This window comes from Alosa alosa, chromosome 8, assembly GCF_017589495.1.
Source record: "Alosa alosa isolate M-15738 ecotype Scorff River chromosome 8, AALO_Geno_1.1, whole genome shotgun sequence".
Lineage (NCBI taxonomy): Eukaryota > Metazoa > Chordata > Actinopteri > Clupeiformes > Clupeidae > Alosa > Alosa alosa.
Window position 1 is genome coordinate 23,327,742 of NC_063196.1, and position 27,979 is coordinate 23,355,720.

Genomic DNA, 27,979 nt, shown 5'->3' on the forward strand with positions numbered 1-27,979 from the left:
AGGGTCAGTCTCTGTTTTCTATCTCTGACAGTATTAAGATATTCTGCTATTTTATATTCTCGGTTTAGGGACAGATAGCATTGTAATCTACTTTGATTTTTTTAGTTTCTTCTTTCCAATATTCCAAATAGGCTACTTTACATTGTTTCATAATTTGGTTTTACTCTGATTGGTTTTGGAAAACAGTGTTGTTGTGAGACTGATCAGAGTGGGTGTGTGGTAAGGCAGTTAGTCTCTGCAACAACTGGTATAGGGGACTTTTTTTCTGGGTTCAGCTCTTGGGTTTGGAGGGCTTTAGAATGAAGGGTGTCTTGTGGGCTGGATTTAAGGTGATTCAGAAAATTGAGTGCTCTTTTGTTGATGTTAATGATTAGTGGGTATCTACCTAATTCAGCTCTACATGCATTTGTTGGTGTTTTTTTCTGTACTTGTAGAATGTGTCTGCAGAACTCAGCATGTAGAGATTCTATTGTGTGTTTGTCCCAGTGAGTATAGCTATGATGACTGAGTGGACCCCATACTTCACTACCATACAGCTTAAATGGGCTGGATGACACTATCAAATATTTTAAGCCAGATTTTAATTGGAATTTGAGATTATAAAATTTTCTTTTTTAATTGCATTTAGGGGCTCTTTGAGCTTTTTTTTTAAAGTGCATTCACTGCCATATTAAAACTCCTTGATGCTGTCATTGTTATACCTAGGTAGGTATAACTCATGGTGTGGGGGATGATAGAATTGTTTATTTTAAATTGGTGTTTGTTTTCTTGGCATTTGGGGCGCTTTTGGAAAATCATTACATTTGTTTTGTCTAGGTTTATCTCTAGGGCCCAGGTCTTACAGTACTTTTCTACTATGTCTAACTGTAGTTGTAGACCTTTTTCAGTAGCAGACAGTAGAACCAAGTCATCAGCAAAAATAGAGACTTCACCTCTCTATCTAGGAGGGAGAGGCCAGGACCGACATTGCTCTAACTGGATAGCAAGTTTGTTTATATATATATTAAATAACGCCGGACTTAAATTACAGCCCTGACGGACACCTCCCCTTGGGTGAAGTATTGGGTTATTTTTTTCCAATTTTAACAGCACATCTGTTATTTAAATACATGGTTTTAATTAGGTCATACACTTTACCCCTATCCCACAATTTAGTAGTCTAAAATAGAGCCCTTCATGCCAAATAGAATCAAACGCCTTTTTAAAATCAATGAAACAAGGAAATATCTTGCCATTTTTGTTTGGTGAACATGTTTATTAATTAAGGTGTGGAGCGATAAACATGATCGGGTGGTAACGGTGTTTTGGAAGGAAGCCAATTTGATTTTTGCTTAGAATGGAATGTGTATCAAGAAAATCTGCTATTCTCTTGTTTAAGATACTGCAGAACAGCTTTCCCAGGCAACTGCTGACACATATGCCACGATAATTAGAGGGGTTTGATTTGTCCCCTTTTTGTGGATGGGGAAATCAGCCCTTTACACCACATGTCAGGAAAAATGTCCTGACCGTAATATGATGTTGAACAATTTCAACACTGCACCCTGCATCTCTGGGGTGCTGCATTTAAGCATTTCATTTTTAATGCTATCTGGACCACAAGCTTTCCTTGGCCAGAGCATTTGTCTGGGTGGTTAATTCTTCCTAAGTAATTGGAAAGTCAAGGGGGTTTTGGTTGTTTTAATTTTTTCTTCTAATGATTGGAGTTTTTTTTTATTAAATGTTGATCTGAATTGAGGTCATTAATTGGTATGTTTTTGTATAAATCTTCAAAGTGTGCTTTCCAGATGTTGCCATTTTGGATGGGTAATGCTTCTCGCTCTTTTGTGTTGAAATTGTTCCACATATCCCAGAATTGATTTTCATTAATGGCTTTCTCAATATCTTCAAGTTGCTTTTTTTGGCTGTAGTTTTGTTTTTGTTCGAATTGTATGTTTATATTTGTTTAGAATTTCATTATAATGAATAATGTAAGGCTGCGTTGTTTGGTTGACGATGTTTTTCATTTGCTATTTTCTCAGGTCTTTTCTGATGGTCTTGCATTCTTTGATCATACCATTTGTCAGATTTTTTTTTTCTTTTTAAAGGCTTCCGCTTTTTGCCTTTATGAGGTCAGCTTTGATAGCTGCTTAATGAAATATCATGTTGATATCGTTTTACGGCCTTGTTTACACCATTACTTGCAAGGTTATATTTGTTTTGATCATATGTTGATATGTCATTTATCAGATCAGGTGAGTTCAAGGCCATAATGAACTTGTCTCTACTGTCTGGGGCCCATCTGTAAGTGGGATGTGAATCACATAGATTACAAGGTTCACTTTTCGTGTTGCTCTTTTGACCTGAGAGGTTAAAGAACACATTGATCTGACTGTGGTCTGAAAGGGGAGATTGCTCTGACAGTGAATGCACTGATAGTGGAGAGGTCCATGTCAGTGATTGCATAGTCTACTACACTGGATCCAAGAGCTGAGGAGTATGTGTATCTCCCTAAAGAGTCCCTCTGAGCCTACCATTAACTATGTACAGGCCTAAGGCTCGACAGAGTTGCACTATCTCCCTGCCACTTTGGTTTATTTCAGAGTCAAGGTTGTTCCGGTGGGGGATGGTTGGTGTGGTAAACAGGGAAACTGGCCAAATACATGGTTGTTTCCCTGTGGGTCAACAATATCAGGTTCAGTTCCTGTTCATCCATTTAGATCTCCAATTAGAATTATGTTTCCTGGGCCTGAAAATAGGTAATTTCTGAATGAAGGGTTTCAAAAATGTCCTCTTCAAAATATGGGGAGTCTACTGGGGTATATAGATAGCACAGAGGTATATGCTCTTATCAGTTATGCCCAGTGTTTGATCTAATCTTAACCAAATGTGTGATTTACACTGTTTTATTGGTAATATCTGATGGCAAAGATTTTTCTTTATACCACACCAAGATACCTCCCATGTTCTGCCCTTTATGATATTTTTTAACTTTATCGAGGGCACCATGACTTCATTATATCCTGGGGACAGTGAGTGAATGTATCGCTTTTACACCATGTTTCTGTCAATATAATTATATCAACATTTTTGATAGAGTTTATGAATTCAGAGCTTCCACTCTTCAACTCAAAAGTTGAAGAGCGAAGGCCCTGAATATTCCAACAACTTATATGAAATGAACGCATTTGAAAACAAACAAAATGGACTTGTATAGTTTGACACATGAAAATAACTACAACTATCTACATTTACAGTAGTAATAGGAATTTCATAAAGCTTTAAGCTAATAGTAAAGAAGAATATTATGTTTTCTCTCTCTCTCTCTCACACACACACACACACACACACACACACTCTCTCTCTCTCTCACACACACACACACTCTCTCTCTCTCTCTCTCTTTCTCACACACACACACTCTCTCTCTCTCTCTCACACACACACACAAACACACCGATTCGCTGAGAACTTCTAACACAGACAGTTCTTTTGCCTCGCCTTCTATTTGAGAAGTCATTGAGTAGCTGTTGCATGTCAATGGTCCAGACCTTTCCTGGACAGCAGTTTCGCCAGAAAAAAAGTGTGGCTTCTCTCTCTCTCTTTCCCTCTCTCCCTCCCTCCCTCTCTCTCTCTACTTCTCCAAAAAGGGGAAAGTTGCTTTTGAGTTTTTCAAAGAGGGCCTTTCCATTGAATGTCCACAAAAGGCGGTGTTAGCTGAGCCCAGGGCTGACAAGGCCCCCCTCCCTCATTAGGCTGGTGAAAACATCTCTACATCGTCTTCTTTCTCTCCCTCACTCCTACTCATTCTTTCTCGTCCATCCCTCGCTTTTTGTTTTGGGGGGGAAGAGAACTGACCAAAAAACCTCCAGCCTCAAAGAACACAGAGGCAGGAGGGGGGTGGGAAGGGGTAGTTAGGCTGAAAGAGCAGGGTGCAGAGTGTGTGTGTGTGGGAGAGTGTGTGTGACTGAGTGTGTGTCTGTGTGTCTATGTGTTTGTGTGTGTGTGTGAGTGAGTGAGAGAGAGTGAGCGTATGTGCGTGTGTGTGTCTGTATGTGTGTGTGTGTGTGTGAGTGTGTTGGTGGGTGTGAGTGTGTGTGTAAGTGAGTGAGAGAGACAGAGTGTGTATGTGTCTGTTGTCGTAAGTTGTCGTATATTCATATGGGTCTGTCTTACAGCTACTCTAGTGGCAGCAAGAGAATGAAGAGAGAAAGAGAGAGAAAGAGAGGGGGGTGCATTGTCAGGAAAGTGGAGAGAGAGGGGAAAGACAGCTTAAAACAGTGCCTTTATGTGGTGCAGTAATGGGTGACACCTCTTACTTCAAAGTTGTTGTGTGTGTGTGTGTAACAGAGAGAGAGAGAAAGGAAGAGGGTGTGTGAGTGGGGGGTTGGTTTTGGCTTTCTTCAGTCAATGCTTTCAGGGATTTGGGAACAACTGTGTGTGTGTGTGTGTGTGTGTGTGTGTGTGTGTGTGTGTGTGTGTGTGTGTGTGTGTGTGTGTGGAGAGAGAGTCGGGCAACACACTAATTGCGCCTAATTATATATATTCCCTCTCCTTGTTAACGCCTTCTGCCAGTAAAGGGGTTTGGTTCACGCAACATTCCTAAAACGTTCCCATCACCCTCTCATGACCTCAGCCCTCTGGTTTTTGGAAGGAGCATCTTGGGGGATTTGCCCCCTCGTTGTGCCAGGACCTTCCTCTCACCACCTCCAGGGGAGGACCCCTGTCCTGCACCCGTCTCTGCCCCTCAGGACTCCTGTGTGTGGGGGCAAACAGGCTTCTGCACCTGGGTCTCAGCTTTGGAGCCCCCTCTCTATGTTGAACTACTGATTCATGGGAACGGAGACAGAATAGCAGGTCAGTCTGAAACAGAAGGGTGGATCCTTTTAAGACATCATTCAGTGGCATAACGATATTGGAGTAGATCCTAATAAACTATGTGTATCAAATTCAGCCTTCAAAGATGCCTTTGCTTGCTTGGGCAGATTTTGAAAGCAGCATACATGGAACCTTTGCTGCTTTGAGCAGCCAGACAACTGCAGATGCTGGTCTCTATAATTGGTCAGTAAAGAAAAGAGATGCTGAAACCCTGCATCTGAACCATGTCCGCAGAACAAGACAAAATGACCTTCCGTGCACGCGCGATTACGGCAACTGACAGCTGATAGCAAAGCTGCAGACAGTACGCCTTTCGTTTGGGACAGACAGAAGATCCAGAATCAGATGTATTGGCCAGGTTTTCAAACAAGGAATTTATACAAACAAGGAATTTGACTCCGGTTGCTCTTTGCTCTCAAAGTACAAAATAATCACTTTATATACAGTATAAGAATAAGAAAGTATAAGAATAAAAAATAAAAAATAAAAAAAACTCTCTCTCTCTCAACCTCTCCTACCCTCCGCTTTGTCCCCCTTTAAGGCTGAAGTGATCTGTTGTGTAAAAAATGTCGAAGAAAATATACTGGATCAGATGACTGAACAAGACCATACAAATGCAGAAAAACAGCCCTCTCCTCTTTCGCCCAAATGAGTCCATGATTTCCAAAAAGAATGGCAAACTTTGATTGGTCTAACCACAGGACCTTTTTCCACGTCACCTCAGTCCATTTTAATCAAGCTCAGGCTCAGATAAGAGGGTGGTATTTTCAGTATCATGTCTGTATCAATTTTTGCTGTTACAATTTTGGCTGCAGTTTTTTAATTGAGTATCAAACTGGACACATAGACAATGGTTATCAGAGGTTTTCCTGTGGCCATACAATGACAGGTCTGGAAACAGGTCTGGTGTTGATGCAGTGCCATCTGAGGTCCAAAACACCACGGCCATCCAATGTGTTTTTCAGCTCTTTCCCTTGTTTGCAAAGATTTCTCTGGATTCTCTGAATGTTTTAATAATATTATGTCCTGTAGATGATGAACTCCCTAAATACTTCACAATTTCATGTGAAGAAGCATTAAAATGACATTGTTTCATCATTTGTGCACACAGGTTTACACAGAGGGATGAATATCCCTACATCTTTAGTTCTAAGAGACCCTGCCTCTCCGGGATACTCTTTTTCAAACCCAATCGTAATGCCAGTTACCCTAATAAGTTGTGAAACATTCTTCCTTTTGTTTTCTTTATCATTACACAACTTTTCCAGCATTTTGTTACCCCCGTCCCAAACATGAAACATGTTGCTGGTATCAAATGCAAAATTAACATATATTTTCCATGAAATAGTGAAATTTGTCATTTTCAATATTTGATATGTTGCCTGTGTCATTTTTGCAACCAAATATGAGTTTAAGAGATTTGCAGATTATTACATTCTGTTTTTATTCACATTTTACACAACGTCCCAACTTTTTCTGTTTTGGGGTTGTAGATGTACAAAATATGACCGCCACCCAGTCCTGCACATTCTCTCGGCAAAAATAAACCACGCTTGTCAATTTGTCTCCATCTCCTAGTCTATCCCCTATGTAAAATCCCCCTGTATGTAAATGAGTGTGTGCATATAGTCTGTATGTGTGTGTGTATATATGTGTGTGGGTTCGCTTGTAAGTGTGTGTGTGTGGGGGATAATGGTGTGTGTGTGTGTGTGTGTGTATGTGTTTATCTCTGTGTGTGTGTGTGTGTGCCTGCTTGCCTGCATGTGTGTGTGTTTTTATGTGTGTGTGCGTGTGTGGGTGTGTTTGTGTGTGTGCGTACCTGTGTGTGTGTGTGTGTGTGTGTGTGTGTGTGTGTGTTTGTGTGTGTTTGTGTGTGTGTGTGGGTGCATGCCAAGTTTCGTAAAATTCCGTTCATGGGGACCATACAATAAATTAATATGTGTACATTTAGTGACTGTACACTACGCATGCACACACACACACACACACACACACACACACACACACACTCATGAACACACGCACCTAAAGATACATGCACACACATGCAGGCACACAGACACACACACATAAACACACACACAAACACACACACACACACACATACACACACAGTAGACATGTAGGCATACGTACGCATGCATGCACATGCACACACACAGGCACGCACATATACACACACACATATACACACACACATACGCACACGCACGCATACCCACACATAGACACAAACACATACATGCACGCATGCACAAACACACACACACACATTCACACAAACATGCACACATACACAAAAACACACACATGCAGGCAAGCAGGCACACACACACATACATACACCCCCCATTACCCCCACACCCACTCACAAGCGAACACACACACACACACATGCAGACACATAAAACCCACACACATGCAGGCAAGCACACACACACACACACACACACTCACTCACAAGCGAAAACACACACACAGAAGCACACATATTACACAAAAGCAAACACATACAGTACATGTACACACTCATTTACATACACAAAAGTTGCAATAGTAGGGGATGGAGTAAGAGATGGAGACAAATTGACAAGCGTGATTTATTTTTGTGGAGAGAATGTGCAAGACTGAGCAGTGGTCTAACGTTTCTTAACCCTTAGAACCCTAAGCTGTTTTTAGGGCAATTTCACTACCTTTATTCATAAGGATTTATTCTGGTCATTGTAAGTGCCACACACACATATTATATATTGTTTTTTTCTGGAGAGTCTAGGCTATCCAGATTTTATTTTTATTGATTTTATTTTGATTTTTAAAGAATTAAAATATAAAAAGTGTATTATAAAAATTGTTATATTTCGACATGTATCTCACCACAGCAAGCTCACAGCTCTACATGCTTTTCATGTGTGTGTAGGGCAGACTGTCCTAAATCGGGCAATATAATTGCCATGTTGGAGGGATACTCTGGGGCTGAGCAATTTACAGAAATATGTGCAGTGTGATTTACGGAAATAAATGGCATTTTTTATTTAGTGATGAAAAATGACCTTTCTAAACTCCATATCTGTGACACACGAACTGATCTGACCTGACTTGACCCGAGGTTGCGTGTCAGCCTGCGTGCCTATGTGTATGCACTCATAATAATTCTCAACTTTTTACTGCATTGCCATGAACAAAGTAAAGGCAAAAAAGGTGTTTATTTGTTGAACAAATTGGGATGCAATGTGAGCCTTGAATTGGATGCCATGCAGGAATTTGCTAGGATCTCAAAACCGGAATATGAACATGCTTTGCCATAGAGAAACACATGATAGCGTTGGATTATAAACATGCTTTGCCACAAGAACAGACAATAACGTGGGGTAAGTCCAGCTATATGAAGTTATTATTTTGCTGTCACTTCGTCTGTTTTATAACCCAGAAGGATGTACTAGGTATCAAATGATAGCTCTGAGTCTCCTCTTTCATCTGACAGACGTGGCATATCTATGCGATCACGGGTCCGCTAGTAATTCAAAAGAGAGTAATGGCTGTGCAGCTTTGGTTTGTGTACATGACGTTATTATTTTGCAGTCACTTCGTCTGTTTTTATAAGCCAGAAGAATCTATAAACATGGTACCAATGGATAGCCCTGTGCCCCCTCTTTCATGCTTGCCATATCGATGCGATCACGGGTTCGCGAGTAATTTAAACGAGAGTAATGGGTGTGTAGGTGAACGCAGAGAAGTATAGACTAAATATGATGCAATTTGATTTAATTTCATGATTTTTTTTCATTTTCATACTTGATCGTACAGACAAGTGTGTAGTCTCGTTGGAAAGCCCCACTTCTGCTCTGTCATGCAATAAAGGCTGCGATGAACAGTTCCGGAGCATTGTAACAGAGAAGAAAGGGTGTGTTTTTTGACGCACTTTGCGTCAATCGGGTTCTAAGGGTTAATGGGGACCTGACCATGTCATGTGTGCAACAAACCACTAGAGGGGAGTAATGAAACATTTCTCAGGGCTACCTGTCTGAGGGCGTACCTAGGTCTGCAGAGATCATACAAAACAACTAAGGAGGAGGCCAATAACTCAGCAGCTATTGTGTATACCGTGTGTGTGTGTGTGTGACAGAGATGGAAGATAAAGAAAATACAATATATTTGAGAGAAAGAGAAAAAAAGAAAAACAGAAAGAAAGAAAGAAAGAAAGAAAGAGAGAGAGAGAGCAAGAGAAAGAAAGAGAGAGAGAGAAAGAGAAGCAGTGGTACAGACAGATGAGTAGGCTGCTACAAGTGTACTATTTGTGTGTGTCTTCATCATAGAAACATAAATAGGACACAGAGAGACAGAGAGAGGAGGATAGAGAGAGGAGCAGAGACAGAGAGAGAGGAGGATAAAGAGAGGAGCAGAGAGACAGAGAGAGAGGAGGATAGAGTGAGGAGCAGAGAGACAGAGAGAGAGGAGGATAACGAGATGGAGAAAAAGAAAGAAAGCAGGAGCTGAATAAGGAGGAGAGAGGGTCCTTGCTAACCAAAAGTTAATTGAAGAGTGAAGGCGTCAATGTCTGAGGGATTAACCCTGAAAACAGAGTGGAGAGAGTCACGGGGGTCCCCACTATCTGTCACCACACACACACACACACACACACACATACACTCACTCACTCTCACACATACACTCACACACACACACACACACACACACACATACAAAACATGCGCTGAGGTCAAGACCCACATGGCCATCCCAAACACCCTCATTTGGGTCGGGCATCATTGGGGACAGCCTAAATCCAGATGTCCAAACAAAAGCAGAGCCGGGGGCAAGGGGCCTGAGAGAAGAGGACCCAAAGCCTGCGCGGGTGCAGGGGCATTCAGAGCCTAGAGGGAGGCCAGGCCAGACTGAACAAGGGGGGGGGGGGGGGGGAGGGGGGAGGGCTCAGAGTGACTTTCAGGACCCCACAGGCTCCTGCAGAGCCCCACCTGTGGGGAAAAAAAGTCACATTCAAACTTTGATTGTTTACACTTCAAAGCTTTCAAAAGCTAGTCACGTCACTTTGTGGTTGATAATTTCTGATATGGGTCAAGTCCCCTTCCGTTAAAAAAAATCGATAAAGTACGATAAAGTAGCACTTATGAATGGCAATCATGTGAGAACTCCATTAAAAGAATGGAATGTGCCAAACAACACCCCTACGCTGTTCTAAAATCACTGGATCCTTGGGGATTCAGTCTGCTCTAGGCCTCTGAAGCAGGAGGTTACCTGTGTTATGCTAGCAGCAGCCTTATTGCATGTAATAGGTTTTTGTTTTGTAAACAAACGGTGCAAGTCTTTCACTTGCAACCTTGAACAAGGGAGGCAGGCGTGCTGAGGCTCTTGAACGCAGCCACACGGCACAGAGTTGTCTTGAACACAGCCACGCGGCACAGAGTTGTCTTGAACGCAGCCACACGGCACACAGAGTTGTCTTGAACGCAGCCACACGGCACTCCTCCATTGACATCCATTGTATTTGACACAGCGCCACACATGGTCCAACTAGGGCTGGGCGATATATCGGTATTATGACTACGACCGATATATTTTTGAAAACGATATGTAGTTGAGACAATATCGTAATACCGGTAGTATGTCAAATAATGGGCCATTTTATCAAAGCCACTTGTTCTTCTGTGTTCAGACCATTCAGACAGATGCAGCTCTGCCTAACTGCACCCCTGCGTGTGCACGTTCTCCCTCGCAGCACTACAAACTTTCAAACATGACGGACACCGAGTCAGATTTTGTTTACCTTGATCAGAGGTTGGTGCTGATGCCTATTTTCGTCGGCACATCAACGGTTAGACCGAGAATTCTCGTTGTGAAATCAAAATTCCACTGGAGCTCCAAGCGGTTTTGTACATGCAGATTTAAGTTACAACACTGTTTACAGCTCTTCGACTCACGGTAAAATGTCATTTTTGGTACATAGCCTAGCTAATTTAAATACACATGGGTGCTTGCGTTTAGCGATATAGCAGATCTAAAGTCCTCAGGGAGACAGCCTACACGCTGATTTTATAAAGAGGATATACACGCGGGGACTCTCGAGCAGTTAGGGGCATCATTTTTATGATTCCCGAAACCCCATTCAATCGTGCATAGGGATTTTTTCTTACGAACCGGAACGTGCAAAAATGGTAATGAACGCATACAAAATGACGGTAGCGTCTATCACACTCTTGGTGAGTGACTCGGTTACGTTGTTTAAGTAGCCTAAGGGTCCTTACGTGACAAAACAATGCGTTTTCTACTCGTGAAGAAACCGTCTAAATTCAAAGTTTTTACTGTCACATCTGCACACAACTCTGCCTTTTCCTGCAACAACTTAATTCCCACGATACTTCAGCTCGAGAATAGAGCTAGCTTTCAGTAATGTGCAAGCTCATTTGGACCGTTTCCATGTAGTTACATATTCATTAATATGCAGTGTTTCCCACAGAATTGATTCAACTTGTGGCGGTAGCTGACTTGGACAACGGGGGGGGGGGGGGGGGGGATCGGGGGGGGGGGGTATTAAGATCGTCTTGGTAGTGTATAGGTCTAATTGAGTGCCTGTCACTTTAAGACGTTTGAGGGAACCCTTGCAATTAAAACACAGTTGAAAGGCTGCTGATGTGTGGATGCAATTCATAACGTTTTCTACATAGTTAAAATAAAGGTTAAATTGCCGCTTTTTGAATTTTGAAATCCATTTACATCGGGATTTTGCAAACATTCAGTGTCAAGAGTCAATAAAATGAGCCCTTCAAACGAAACTGACAAGCAGCTGTAAGTAGACTAAGCATGCTAAATTCGACATCCAAACAGTATTCTAACGTTAGCTTTGAGATACTGCTTGATTTCATAACTTAACTTAGTTTAGTCTCTTCAATGTAGACAACTATGTTGTGATAAGACCTTGGCAGAGTTCACTTCAATGCAGCAGTTTTAACAAATTTGCGCAGGCATGGTCCGCGATGCTAAAGCGGATTTAATAGCAATTTAGCCAGGCGTCTTCTCACCCAATGCTTCTATGTGGTAACAACAATCCTTCAACAATCCTGAATATTTTGTTAAATGCACATGCAGAGGAGTGGCATGGGCTACTTAGAGAGAGGGATGGGCAAGGAAACGCTGCATCGTAAAAAGCAGCTCAATGGCAATGCAAGGATTTGACCTTATTTTTTTAATTTAAATTAAATTAAATTAAATTAAACATAGAATATTAATCTGTGGCGGCCGATTTTTATTTTGTGGCGCCCCGCCACAGATTAGTCAATGTATGGGAAACATTGATATGGTCATAACCATTACAGTGCTCAATTATCTATTTCTGAGGGAAATAAACGTCAAGTTTGAGTTGTAAAGCCGGCATGAGCTCGACAACATTCTTTTGGGCTTTCCTGGAAGCAACTGATGGAAACTGAGATACGTAATAGTACAAACTTTGAATTTCTTCACAATTAATGAGTTGAAAACGCTATTCATGTTGCACAGAACTTTTAATGACATTTTGAGTCTGTTAACCCTTAGAACCCTAAGCTGTTTTTAGGGCATTTTCACTACCTTTATTCATAAGGATTTACTCTGGTCATTGTAAGTGCCACACACACATATTATATATTGTTTTTTTCAGCAGTCTAGGCTATCCAGATCTGCTATCATTTCATGCATTAGTACTAGCATTGATTATTTTATTTAGATTTTTAAAGAATTAAAATATAAAAATTATTATATTTCGACATGTATCTCACCACAGCAAGGTCATAGCTCTACATGCATTTCATATGTGTGTGTAGGGCAGACTGTCCTGAATCGGGCAATATAATTGCCATGTTGGAGGGATACTCAGGGGCTGAGCAGTTTACAGAAATATGTGGTGTGTGATTTACAGAAATAAATGCCATTTTTTATTTAGTGATGAAAAATGGCCTGTGTGCTATGGTGTATGCACTCATAATGATTCTCAACTTTATACTGCATTGCCATGAACAAAGTAAAGGCAAAAAAGGTGTTTCTTCCACAAATTGGGATGCAATGTGAGCCTTGAATTGGATGCCATGCAGGAATTTGCTAGGGTCTCAAAACCGGATTATGAACATGCTTTGTCACAAAAACAGACAAAAACGTGGGGTCCAGCTATATTAAGTTATTATTTTGCTGTCACTTTGACTGTTTTATAACCCAGAAGGATGTACTTGGTATCAAATGATAGCTCTGAGTCTTCTCTAACATGCGTGGCATATCTATCCAATCACGGGTCTGCGAGTAATTCAAATGAGAGTAATGGGTGTGCAGTGTTGGTTTGTGTACATGACGTTATTATTTTGCAGTCACTTCGTCTGTTTTTATAAGCGAGAAGGATCGATATACATGGTACCAATGGATAGCCCTGTGTCCCCTCTTTAATCTGATATGCTTGCCATATCTATGCGATCACGAGTAATTCAAACGAGAGTAATGAGTGCGCAGGTGAACGCAGAGAAGTATAGACTGTAAATATGATGCAATTTGATTTAATTTCATGATTTGTTTTTCATACTTGATCGTACAGACAAGTGTGTAGTCTCTTTGGAAAGCCCCACTTCTGCTCTGTCATGCAAAAAAGGTTTCATCTTGCTGCGATGAACAGTTCCGGAGCAATGTAACAGAGAAGAAAGGGTGTGTTTTTTGACGCACTTAGCGGGTTCTAAGGGTTAAGAGGCAAAAAGGCATGTTTAGATGATGCCCCCAGACCTAGCATTGTATTTGACTGGGAGCACTGGCCATTAGCTGCACCTACTCCAGTTCGGTAGCACCGATTTTGGTCATTTTTTTTCCTATGGACAGTACTCGGTGACGTCTAGCGATCAATATCCATGTAAAAATCAGCTGGATTTCTCCTTTAAGAGCAGTTTTCTCACTGCATTGCTCTATGCCCACTGACCAATCTTATATTTGCACCAATAAAGTTCTCAATACAAATGTAATGTTTTATGTTGATTGAGAGTATTGTGCTGGCTACTTGCTGTGAACCAAATTGCCCCTTGGGTGCATTAAAGGAAAATTCCGTTTTTTAGCACTTTAAGGCCCTTTTCTGGTTTGTTTTGGAATCGCCTCGTTTTGAATCGCCTTTTCACTTCTCAGGGTGGCTGGCAATGGGCATACTGTAGTAGGCTACTCAAACATGTCCTAAAACAACCCTTAACGTTCATTTTCAAAACTGTGCAACTCACCGAGTGGTTAGTGGTGTTCGTTGATGTTCCAAAACAAGTAGCGTAGCGAAATACAGTTTCTGTCGTCTTTTATTTGCCATTTTGTAAAATCCCATTGATTTCTGTCATTGCACGTTGATATTACTGCGCAACCGTCTATGCTTCAGGTTAAAATACGAATCATACATTGCGCCGATATATTTGCTTTTAATAGTCAACGAACTCCACTAACCACTCGGTGAGTTGCACAGTTTTGAAAACGAACGTTAAGGGTTGTTTTAGGACATGTTTGAGTAGCCTACTACAGTATGCCCATTGCCAGCCACCCTGAGAAGTGAAAAGGCGATTCAAAACGAGTCAGAAAAGTCGAGACAGGACCAATCGTCAAAATATCGGTGTCCACCACTCTAGTTCATCCAAAACAAACCAGAAAAGGGACTCAAAGTGCTAAAAACCGGAATTTTCCTTTAAGGATAATCCAATCCAATCCAAAGTACAATAACTAACATTTAGTGTGTCACCTAAAAGAGTAAATACGTGTTGTGAGAGACTTCAGAGTTTGACTACAATAACAGATTTTAACCATTATGTCTGTGTGTGTGTGACGAAAACCAAAGGTCTATATCAATTTGTTTTTCCAGTTTTGCTTGTTTTAAACCAGGAAAAAATACTACCGAAATGTGTAAGAATGTGTTTGTGTATGTGAACGCACAAGACTGTGGTGTGTTTGCATGCAGTAAAATGTTTGGCACTGATTCAGTGATTATTTATTATGCTGCCTCTCTCTGTGTCTCACACACACACACACACACACACACACACACACACACACACACACACACACACACACACTGATAATTACCCCGACTGGCGGCGGGGCCTCACAGATACCTGCTTACAATAATGCCATTAAATTGCAAAGCAGTTGCTCACGTCGCTGCCTTCCGTGCTTCTCGCTCACTTTGAAATGCAAGCAGGCCGGCCTCATTCCTGTCTGCCTACCTACGCTCGGGCCATTGAAAGCCTCTCTTTCTCTCTCTCTCCCTTTCTCTCTCACGCACTCTCTCTCTCTCCCTTTCTCTCTCACTCACTCTCTCTCTCCCTTTCTCCCTCACGCACTCTCTCTCTCTACCTTTCTCTCTCACGCACTCACTCTTTCACTTACCGGCCCTCTATTTGTCTCTGCTTTCGCATCTCCAGGTATGATCAAAGGTGCCTTTTTCCCTCTCAAGCTGGTCATGTGTATAAATGTGTGTAGCTGTGTGTGTGTGTGTGTGTGTGTGTGTGTGTGTGTGTGTCAATGTTTGTGTAAATGTGTGTGTGTGTGTGTGTGTATATGTAACACCAAGACAGAGGAAAAACACATCAAAAAAACAACAAGCCGGACATGGACGTCAGGGGGATTGGGGGGGGGGGGGGGAGAGAGAGAGAGAGAGAGAGAGAGAGAAAGAGAGAGAGGCCAGAGAGAGAGAGAGAGGACAGAGAGAGCGGGAGGGAGGGAGGGGCAGATAAATGAACAGGAGTTGAATGACTTTGTCTTTACCTTGAGCATGTGGATGAAAGGCACAAAGGTAGCCCTCTGAAGACCATTTCTATACAGCTCTGAAAAAGGACGAGGGGAGAGAGAGACATATAGAGAGGAAGAGAGAGATAAAGAGTGAGATAGATAGAGAGAGAGAGAGAGAGAAAAAGAGAGAGATTCACCATCATCGCTGCTCTTTAGCCCTAATAACATCATTCTCCTCCTCTGATTGGCAAATAAAGTGGCTATTGATGAGGTCCACGATGGGAGGGGATGAGGGACAAAAGGGACGAGGAGAGGCAGAAATTGATTTTTTTCTTTTGCCTCTCTCTCTCTCTCCCTCTCTCTCTGCTGGCTCCAGTGTGTGTGGATGGCCAGAAGGACCCACATGAAATTCATTACATTCCCAAACAATGAGACAGAGACACTATGCTCCCTCAAGCCACACACACACACACACACACACACACACACACACACACACACACAATGACACTCTCGGCAAGCTGTATACACTGCCACAATTAGCTCAGCGAGAGCAAATTACATCTGGAGCATCCTGCTAACACACACACACAAAGAGAGATAGAGAGACACCTGGTCAAGCCTCTGAGGGGCCAGAAATGTAAGAGAGTGAATTATGGTGACTCTGTGTGTGTGTGTCTGTGTTTGTGTGTGTGTGTGTGTATATGTGTGTGTCTGTGTGTGTGTGTGTGTGTGTGTGTATTGTTTGAGGTTGACTGAAACAGCACATGTGTGTGAGTTGGAAATGTGAGTGATCTGTGGCAGGCTGAAGCTGAGAGGAATATTGTGTCCTTTCTTCACATTTTTCAATTCAAATGTCATAACAAACACATATACACACATACCGCACAAAAAGGATTTCTGAGGGCCTAGGCCATCACCCTTACTAATGGCAGACCAACGAAAAAAGCACTGCTCAATAGGTTTGTTTATTAAAACTCTGCGCTGTCCTTTCCTGGAACAGTACAATAGCAAAGCAGACTGCAGAATTAACTCCCGATCAATACACTCCAAGGACAGACAGACTGCTCACGAGCCTGCTCAGTGCTTAACTGCTTCCCTTTATGCACCTGCACTAACAGGAGAGCTACGTGCCATTAGTAAACTGCTCACATTCCACTTAGCTAACACAACTCTAACACTTAGCTAACACAATTCTCTCTCACTTTATCTTTCTCTTTCTTTCTTTCATTCTATCTCTTTTTCCCCCTCACTAATTTCCTCTTCATCCCTTTCTCTATTTCGACCAGTTACTGATTTCGTCTATAATAATAATGCATTTCCCCAGCTACACAGGTTAACAGCTAAACGGGACCAATAAACACACACACACACACACACACACACACACACACACGCTTTTAAGGGCTGTTCACACCAGGAACGATAACGATGACTATAACGACAACTACAACTATAACAATAAAAGTGTCCAAGTCTCTCCTTGTGTTAATGAATGCGATGGGTAAAATGCGATGGGTTGGTAAATTGGCTGTTAGCTTTTTATCGCTCTGAAAGTGATCCCCAACGTTATCGTTCTTCATGTCGTTATCGTTATAGTTTATGTGTGAACGTCGTCATTCATATTAACAAGAACTATGTTTTTTTTATAGTTATCGCTATAGTTATCTTTCTTGGTGTGAACGGCCCTTTAGTCTCTACCCTGATTACATCATCCCCATATTCACTCACTCACTCACACACCTGCACAGACACACACACGAGCGCACACACACACACACACACACAGTCAGCTCTCTATCAGCTATATTATCTGTATTATCCCCACTGTTCTCATGTGGCCATCTCTCCTTCCTCTATACTCCTCTTCCTCTTCCTCCTCTCATCAGGCTCTCTGAGGCCATGGAGGAGAGATAGGACAAACACTCTTACAACAACCACAAAACAGAGCATCTCCCTTCCTCCATCTTTCTCTCTTTCTTTCTCTCCCTCTCCTCTCTCTCTCTCTCTCTCTCTCTCTCTCTCTCTCTCTCTCCCTCCCTGTCTCCAAACATCAATGGCCTAGAGCCGCTCTCACTCTTTCATGTGCACACCGAGCGTCCATTAGTTGTCTAATTAAAAAAAGAAACAGAATAAAGGAGTTTAAGTGAAGTTTCTCTCACCGCTGCTCCTCCCCCCCTCGGGCCAATGGCCACTTTGTTCTACGACCCCCGCCCCATCCCAGCGGCCCCGTCGGGTCCCTGATGTCAGGAGAGCATGTCTTTATGGAACACCCGCATCCACAACAAGACCACTTGATGCATGCGGGTTTGTTTGAGGAGGTTAGATTGGGAAGGTGTTTGTGTGATGGGGGGAGGTGTGTGCAAGAGCCTTACCCAACCAACCCCCAACCCCCCCACACACACACACACACACACACACACATCAACCCCCCCCCACACATCTTGGTTGTTGTAAAAAGATGTCAGACGGATGATACTTCACTGCTCTTCATCTATTCATCTCATCTCTCCCTCTCCTTCCCATTTCTCTGTCTTTTGTTTTGTCTCTTCGTAAATGGATGAATTAAGAGCTACGCTACGCTGTAGGTAAATCGAGTGCATTTGAATACACAATGAGGCGGAGAAAAGGTGGTTGGAGGATGGGGCGGGTGGTGCTGAGAGATTAAAGAGTTACTCACTTTTATTCTTCATGCACTGCCGCTATCAATGATCCCTGTCGTTTTGTAAGTGGTTGCGTCAGTCTTAAAACGACAAGCAAGCGCTTTAATGTCAGCGATGTTAAAGTGCCCGTATTATGACTATTTTTCAACAAGTTAAAATAGGTCTAGAGTTCCAGAAAACATGTTTCTGAAGTTGTTTGCTGGAAATAGCTTGTAGGAAAAGATTCTTACCTACATGGTTCCTACACATTTTCCATTTCAAAATTCCATACTTTTTCCATACTCAAATGTTCAAACTTCTCGATAGATTTTTCTGACCATATTCGAGACATTGGCAATGGAGTGTTCTACTAGCATTGTGAATAGCTGTATAATAATGTTTATTAGCCCTCAGAAAACACTTTGTTGAATACTTTTCGTTGGGGAAGTGCTGAGTTGGAAGGTGCACTCACATTTGATACAGCATAGCCTACATATGTTGGAGACTAGTGCACTGCTGGCAGAGGCCTCAGAAATCACTGTAACCAGTATTATTTGTTTGCAATAACAGTTTATCAGATAATAGAGTATCCATGTCTTGGTAACTTCCAAAATCCAAAAAGTCTACTAGTGTTTTAGCCGAAAATAGCAGAGCTACGCAAACAAACCAGTGCACAATGGTGTAGAGCATCTGCATAGAACAGGGGTTCTCGATTTGGTTTTGGTACCAGGGTCCCCTTGTGGGAGAGATTTTTTTCTGAGGACCCCCATTCAATTGTATCTTGATGTGGACTAACAACTTAAGCTACACAACAGTAGGAATGGTTCATTATGACCTGAGTGAAGTGATTAGAACTGTAGATGCAATAGTCTAGAAACACAAATATTTCTCCATCCCCTTGTTTCTTTTTTCCATACTTATCCAGACCTGGAAATTACTAAAATCAAATTTCATACTTTTCCAGGTTTTCCATACTGCGTAGGAACCCTGTACCTACCTCTATTACACTCTTTTTCAGTCCCTGTCAAAGTGTGCTGTTTCTGCTGCTCATTAAATATTAATGAGCTGCTGCTCACTTACCCACTTCCACTCCATTAACTGTTACCAGGGTCATTAGGTGCCAAATCAACAAATGCCTCCAGCCTAGCCTGACCATCTTGGCTTTGTTTCATACTTTTATGTCAATAACGCTAAATATTACCCAACAACTACTGTGCAAAGGTTTAAGCTTGTATCTACATTATTTTCTGAGATATGTAGGCTTAAAAAACAGTTGAACTTCGTGAGGCTTGGTGTGGAGAGGTGGGTGTTGATTATGCAACGCCTGAAACACACCAATTCAAAATCCCCTAACATCTACTACACCTTCGCTTTTACATAGTATAGCCCGTAGCTAACACTTAGCCTACCATAATCTCTATGTAAAACGGTTAGCTTGCTAGCTAGCTATCTAACAGTGGAACTTCAGTAGCCTACAACATAAGCTTAGCTATCTCACCTAGTTGTAGGAAATATGTAAGTGATGGAATTAGAATGAATCCCATGAACAAACAGATAACTCTCACACCAACCTTATTTTGTGCCTTTTATTCACGTTTGTTCAACGCGATTTAGTAAGTATAAATCCTTTTCCTGCCTACTTGATGCAGCCCATAGGTTTCCATCATATCCACGTAATTTGCCCTAAAAGGAGGTGGTGGGAATATTGAAATGTTTCGCTTGTGACGCCAAAAAAACCTTGCCGATTTTGACCAGCTCACCCTTGAGGCTGAAGGCAGGATACATCCAGAAACCCTTTATCCCACCCAAAACAGCATGGGTGTTTTTTTCCAAGTTTATGCGGTGTGGAAGCACCAGAGACACACAATAACACATCAAATCCCAGAAAAAGTGATTTTTTCATACTATGGGCACTTTAAGCCTTGAGACCTGGACCCAGTGGCTAAATGACAAGAGCGAAAGCACCTGTGTGTGTGTGTGTGTGTGTGTGTGTGTGTGTGTGTGTGTTTATGTGTGAGCCAGTCTAGGTAAATGTGTGTTTCTGATTCTGTATGAGTGTGTGTTTATGTGCATATGTTTGTGACTGTATGTGTGAACAAGGCTATGTGCTCCTGTGTGTGAGAAAAAAAAGAGAGAGATAAAAAGAGAAAGAGAGAGAGAGAGAGAGAGAGAGAGAAACACCCCATTCTCACAGAGTGAAACCCAGATTTCCAATGTTAAAGGAATATTCCAGAGTAACAGCAACCTAGAGCATGGGTCGCCACAGCAACCTAGGGCATGGGTCAGCCACAGGCAGCTCAAGGGCCAAAGCTGGCCCTCCAGCAATATTATTTGGTCCACCAGATTATTCTGGTAGCCCTTTTTACAATATCGATTTATAAATAATCAAATTATAACCAAATTATAACCAATCAGACCGCGGATGCGGATATGAGAAAGAACACCAGAACACACTATGATCCTGTTGCTCTGTGCATAGCCCTCTGCTTCAATTTTGCGCTTTCGTGCCTCTGTCGACTGGACAGGTCACCCTGAAGGTGCTATTCGTGTTTTGACACATTGCGACCATGTAAAATTATAAGACACCAATAAAGTTATATTTAAATGTTGCGGTCGTCAATTCAGTTAAGTGCACAGAGTTGGTGTTTGTGCCTCTGTAGAGTGGACAGGTCACCTTGAAGGTGCTCAAAAAAAGAACACTCAATTGACAGCTGATGTGAAGAACTACAGACTTGTCTCCCTTCCTGAGTGGTGTTTAAGCAAGTTCGCCATTAAATACCTCACTCACTCCCTTCCCAAGTGGGTTAAGCAAGTTCCTGATTTCCTATTTTAGAACATCCTGCTAACTATGAGGTCTGGAGTGGCAGCTACAAATGGACTACTGTAACTTGGAACTGAATAACGCCAATCGCTGCCTCTCATATGGCAGTACTTCTGCACTTACAATCAAAGATTCTAGAGCGGAGCATTCAGCTTTACAGAATAAATATTGTTAACATTTTAGGATCAGCGCCATAGGATTCCCACAGTAGCCAGCATCTGTGACGACACCTGAGCTTACTAAAACGGCGCCCATAGAGTCATAGAACGAACTTCAACATATCCAACGTATTTTCCTGCCAGTAATCCATCTTGTTCTGTTCTAGAATCTTTGCTTACAATACCTCATTTGAGTGCATGATTGTGTTCACACTGAAAACTCTGACGACACGACGTGCACTACAAGTCCCCGGATGGTGCTCTCATAACGGTCAAAAAGTTGAGTGTAGAAAGATGGACACTTTCCGCCCTCATCGGACGCCATCTTGGCTACATACTGTAGCGGCAGGGCAGAGAGCATTTTCAAATGAGCTAATCGTGGTTGAGGAAACTGGAACAGCAGCAGGGAAAAACACACTTTACAGATGTACGAGCAAGATATAACATAAACTGTTCATGTTTTGACACAGTACGACCATGCTACTGGCAAAAAGAGGGCACCAATAAAGTTATATTTAAATTAGGTGATCGTCATTTCGGAGTCACATGATCACCTGGACATGATGGCAGCTTAGGTTTTTAGCTCCTGGCCCAACCTTGCCAAATTGTTGTAGTTTCCGAGTTATTTGTCTGAATACAACCTTGTTTTTTGATATTAGAACCAGGTTAGCCATTATGTCTACTACTGTAAGCGCAAACTTTGTCGGCAAGATATTGGCGCTATTACAAACTCTTTATTTGAAAAACAACGGGGCTACTTTGAACCGCGCCTCACACAGATTCAACAGATGGGAGAAGACAATGTTGAGAAGCTAAGTGCTATTCACGCTGAACTAGCCTCCCTGACTGCAAGCTTGGGTTCTATCAAATCCGACGTGGAACAACTTAAAACTATCCAGAGCAACTCTGGTGCGCTCAAGAGTTATGGTCAGTCTCTGCAGGACGTAGATTTGAAGTTGGCAGACATGGAGGATAGAAACCGAAGATGTAACATTCGCGTCATTGGTCTGGAAGAGGGTCTGGAAGAGGGGCTCGAAGGCTCCAATGCCATTCAATACCTCACTCACTCCCTTCCCAAGTGGTTTCCGACCCTTTCCGACACTCAGATTGAGATTATGAGGGCTCATCGAATCTACAGTGACACTCGCAATCGAGGAACTAACCGCACACTAATTTTCAACATGCTTCGTTACACCACTCGTCAAGCCATTCTGCGGGCTGCCAGGAAAAACCCTCTTTCCATCGATGGCCGGGCAATTCGTTTCTCGCCAGACTATAGCAACTTTACTGTCAAGCGCTGCCAAGCCTTTCACCAAGCAATGAATGCAGCCCGGACAAAAGGATTGGACTTTTTTCTACTGTATCCTGCAACGCTGAAAATCAAGGACGGCGCTAGTGCTGGGCGGTATGACCAAAAATGTATATCACGGTATTTTTCAAAATTATTACGGTTTCACGGTATATGACAGTATTTTTTTTTCATGCATAATCAGATGTTCACAGCATTTTCTACAGGTTGAAAGAGGAATTGCTGCAGTACATTGACTAAGGATGGTCTATTTTACTGTCATGATGTAGAATAACTCCACACTAGTGGTAGGCTAATGCAGTTTTGCATGGCCCCAGAAAATGATGCTGTTTACAAAGAGCCACTCTAATGAAGAATCTAATCAGAATGCAAAGACAATTGCTGTCAAAAAACAGAACTTTTACTGTGCAAATTTCACAAACATCTTGTATAAAACCAATACAAAAAGTAGTGCAACTTTCAATAATTATACTTTTTTTTGAAAATTATACAATTTAAAATAAAACCTCTCTGCTAATATGCTTAACCTACTCAAATAGGCCTATCAGAAACATGCCTTAATGTTATTGTGTGGTTTACATGACGTTAGTGGTAGGCTAACGTTAACTTCATGTGGATGTGGATGTCTTGTTAGCCTGCCATGAGCTTCGGTTCGGTTCGCTAGGCAAAACATTAACAAAAAGTTCGCTTTTGGTGCACTGATGACAGTCAGGATCATTTCTAACTAGCCAGCTAGTATTGCTCAGTGCATGTCTATAACATGCTTTACTTGCTACCTGGATAATTTCAGCGAATATTCTTAAGGTGAGATGAATAATAAGTGTGACTTCACTGTGTTCGGTGGGTTGCTAACTAACGACATCACCTACTAGCCAGCTAGTTACAGCTGTTGAACAATCTCAATAGAATGTTTGTGACGGTAAATCCCTTTCAATGCAGTATCCCTTAACGTTTTTCCTTAACTAAAGAAACAATTTAAGGTATTCTGTGCAACACCCTTAAATAAACCCCCTACCTAAGGAGAAATTAAGCCTTAAGGGTCATAATTCAGGGGAAAACTTAAGGTGTTTTGTGTTTACCCTCACTATGCCTCGCGAGTGGCACCATGCGTCGCGATGTGAAAAAGTCACACAAGAAGCTCCAAACGTTGTGTAATAAAATACACCGGTATGGCGGTATATTAAAAATTCATATCATAACGAAAATATACACCGGTATACGGTGTGAACCGGTATACCGCCCAGCACTAGACGGCGCCCAATACAGATCGTTCTCTTCTCCCAAAGAAGCGGAGGACTACGTGACTGCATACCTGGCGACTTCAATGAATGCTACGTCGGAGACCACTGAGCAAGAGGACTGAACCTAGGATGTAGGCTACAAGCGTCCTGACGTTACAGGTGGACCACTGGTTTGCTCTTTAAATTTATTAATTTAAAAGTTGGACTAATAGTTTAGGCTACTTTGCCTTTTTTCTGTTTTTCGTTCTGAGCATTAGTTCCAATAAGAAATGTAAACTCTATAAGAAGTCTGATTAAAAGGCTTGGTTTTCTCTGTTATCTTAACGGCTACTAGCTTTAGTGAAATAGCCTCTTGAGGATGAGTGTTTTCAGGTAATTTGTAAGGCTATTACTTTTTGTTTTGCAGAGTGGACGTAGCCTTCTCTTGACAATATTATAAGTTTAGGCCTATAGGCTACTTGTTGTGTGGGTTGTAGGCCACATTAGATTTTCATTACAATTAATGCTTAAAGGCATATAGCCACACCACTCTAAGTTTTGGGCTGGACTACTTTGGCTGCCCATATCAAATTTTGATCACAGACCTGCAGTTGGATGTTCCTTTCTTTTCTCTTTATTTTTACTGTAATTTTTGTGTTCTCTGTGTCTTATGTGTTTTATGTTTTGAGGGACTTAACTTTGGATGCATCATTGTTGGAATCCTACGATATGAGAAGTTATCTTCAATGTTCGAGAATGTGCCTACATGCTTTAGAAATTGAGTTTTTTGGATAATGGGTGAACTTTCTTTTTTATCATGGAACTGTGGTGGATTGAATGCTCCCCATAAACGTGCAAGCACCTTAAACTTACTGAGGAACAAAAATGTTGATATTGCTTTGCTACAAGAGACGCATTTAACTAATGCAGATGCTAAACGTTTAGCCAATAGATTTTACTGATGGACATGTGGCGGACAGGTAATCCCTCCTCCAAAGATTTTACGTTTTATTCAGGCAGACATAATTCTTTTTCTAGAATTGATTTTCTTTTTGCATCCTCCCAACTTTTTCTTTCCATAGACAAGGCGATTTTGCTACCAATGGCTTTATCTGACCATTACTGTTTGTCAATTGTCTCAGTGTGCAGCCAGATGGCGATTTAACACATCTTTGCTAAAAAATGAAGTCTATATTTCTCAGTTCATTACTGAATTTAAGGAATTTGCAGATATCAATGTTGGCTCAGTGAATGATCCTAGAATTCTATGGGAGGCAGTAAAGGGATTCATTAGGAATAACACTATACTGTTCAGTTCCAATGCACAGAAGGCCAGATCTCATCAGCTTCAAGCCCTTGAATCTAAATTCATGAGGCTAGATTCTGCTTTGCAAGAGCAGGTATCTTTAGAGTGCTCCATAGTAAAAAAAAAGATTAATAATAATTTCTTAATTTAATAGTATTTTGAAACGGAAATCAGAATTCCTAATTCACAGGACAAGACAGAGATATTATTTTCATGGGGCCAGACCTAGCCACCTGCTTGCCATGAGAATTAGGACCAGTGATCATTTCTCTGACATACCAGCCATAGAAACAGCTGATGGCAATATCAGTACAGATCCCAAGGAGATTAATGACACATTTAAAACCTTCTTTTCTGACTTATACCAATCAGAGGTTATTCTAGACAAAGAACGGTGTGATAATTGGCTGACTCAGTTGGACTTACCCCAACTTTCCAGAACGGATTCGGTCGGTCTAGATGAGTCAATTACCTTAGAGGAGCTGAGAGTAGCAGTGCAGAGAATGCAGAGAGGTAAATCGCCAGGACTTGGCGGGATCCCCCCTGAATTCTATAGACCCTTTCAACAATAAAAACAAAAACAATGCTTGAACGTTCTATTTGGGCCCCAATCTACTTCCTCTGCATTAAGATAACATATGGAATGTTAAAAAGGAAGTCTTGTGGGGCCAACTATGATGCTGATAATGGAACTCTCTTGAAAGGGTCCATACCACTTTTTGGGATCAGTTAGGACCCTTTCTTTTGGATATGATTAATTTTTCTGTTGATAAGGGCAGGTTTTCTAGAGATGTTAATACTGCCTTAATTTCTTTACTCTTAAAAAAGGATAAGAATCCTGGAGAGTGTTCTAGTTATCGCCCTCTTAGCCTTTTAAATTCTGACATAAAAATCTTTGCAAAAATTCTGACATAAAAAATCTTTGCTCCTTGCCCTTCGTCTTGAGCCCCACGTGCCAGTATTAGTTAGTCCTGATCAAACAGGTTTTATAAAATCAAGATTGGCGGCAGATAACGATAGGCGTCTTTTGCACATCATTGATGCTGCAACAGGCAGTGGGACACCAATGTCCCTCCTTTCCCTTGATGCCATGAAGGCTTTTGACAGATTGGAATGGTCATTTTTATGGTCAGTTTTGGAGGCTATGGGATTTGGTACCACTTTTATTAAAATGATAAAAACCTTATATTTTAATCCTTCAGCTCAAGTGTTATCTGGCAGAACTCTATCGGCTTTATTTCTGATCTCTAGGTCTTCACGTCAAGGATGTCCTTTGAGCCCTGCTCTATTTGTCCTCTCACTGGAGCCACTTGCTCAGGCTATTCGCCAGTCCGCTACGGCCTCTCCGAAATGCATTCATAATACTCAACATCACCCGTCACTGTATGCAGATGATGTGCTATTGTTTATGGAAAACCCCGCTCAATCTGGACCCCACCTCCTGTTTATCTGTGAGGAATTTGGTAAATTATCAGGATTTAAAATTAACTGGTCTAAATCAGCACTCCTTCATCTTAACATTCACGCCAAAGAATCATCCCTATCTGTCAGTATTCCCATTGTAAATCAGTTTAGATATCTGGGAATTGAAATCTTCCCCACTCTTAATCAGATTATTAAGCACAATTATTCAGGTACCTTATCCAATGTTTTGAAGGATATGGACCGGTGGATTGTCTTGCCCATGTCTATTCAAGCCCGTGTCTCTATTACTAAAATGAACTTTTGCGAAGATAAATTTTGTTAGTTCTATGCTTCCTCTCCCCCCTCCACCTGACTACTGGAGTAAGCTTCAGTCTGGAGTCTCTCGTTTTATATGGAAGGGTAAACGGCCACGCCTAAAAATGTCTACTTTACAAAAGAGGAGGGAGGATGGTGGTCTTTCTGTCCCTAATTTTAAATTATATTTTTGGTCATTTGTACTCAGGCCCTTGCTTTCTTGGTTTGATCCACACTCCTCAGTCTCTTGGCATACCTTAGAAAGCAATTTGGTAAAACCTTGGCCTCTCCCGGATGTGCTTTTTGCCAACATCTCTAATAAACAGAGTCAACTGCGGTTTGGCCCCATCATCTCCCATCTTATACGAACATGGAGAGCGGTTGAATCTCATCGCCATCTCTCATTTAAGTGGCACATTTCTTCTCCAATATTTAATAACAAAGCTCTATTGATTGGCGGGGGGCCTATATCCGCTCCACAATGGGAGCAAAGGGGTGTCCGTCACCTAAAAGATATTTTTAATAATCATGGTCTACTTTCTTTTTCTGATATCCAAAATGCATTCAATCTGCCAGGTTCCTTTTTCTTTTATTTACAACTAAGATCAGCACTCAAGGCAATTGGTGTTCCCTGGCAGGGCCCTTTATCCACTCACCCACTTCGACATTTATTTACGGTACAAACTTCAAATAAGGGCATGGTGTGCAAACTCTATGAGTTTATGATAGTCCCCCAACGCTTTGGGCTTCCCGTTGAAAGGATCTAGGAGCGGGACTGCCCTGAGTTTGACGAAGAATTTGATTGGCATGATGTGTGGTCCGATATCCCTCAAGTATCACGCAATCCAGATCATCAACAAATTCATTTAAATTTTATTCATAGGACATATCTTACACCAGTTAAACTTCACCATATGAATATCATTAGTGACTCATCTTGTAAGCTCTGTTCTTTGAAGGCTCAGGGCACATTTCTTCACATGATGTGGGACTGTCCACTGGTCAGTGGTTTCTGGAACAATGTTGCATCCAAATTGTCTGACTTGGTTCAGGAAAGAATGCCTGTGTCTGTGTGTGTATTGATTTTAAATAACTTGTCAAATTCTAATCTCTCGAAACTGAGTAAGCGTGCTGTTTTTGCTGGATTGACAGCAGCCAAGAAAATGATTGTAACCCGTTGGAAGCCACCTCATACTCTTTCTGTTAAGGCCTGGATCCTTTCCTTTCTGGATGT

The 27,979-nt window shown here is 41.7% G+C and overlaps 1 protein-coding gene across 3 annotated transcripts in view; it reads right to left on the reverse strand.

Annotated features, from left to right (window-relative positions):
* afg1lb (AFG1 like ATPase b) overlaps window positions 1-27,979 on the reverse strand; it is a 58,673-nt gene that overhangs the window by 11,749 nt on the left and 18,945 nt on the right. For all 3 annotated transcript variants that reach the window (XM_048250008.1, XM_048250009.1, XM_048250010.1), the window contains one exon: window positions 15,607-15,665. In XM_048250008.1, the coding sequence (XP_048105965.1) occupies window positions 15,607-15,665 (59 nt within the window). The remainder of the gene's footprint in view (window positions 1-15,606; window positions 15,666-27,979) is intronic.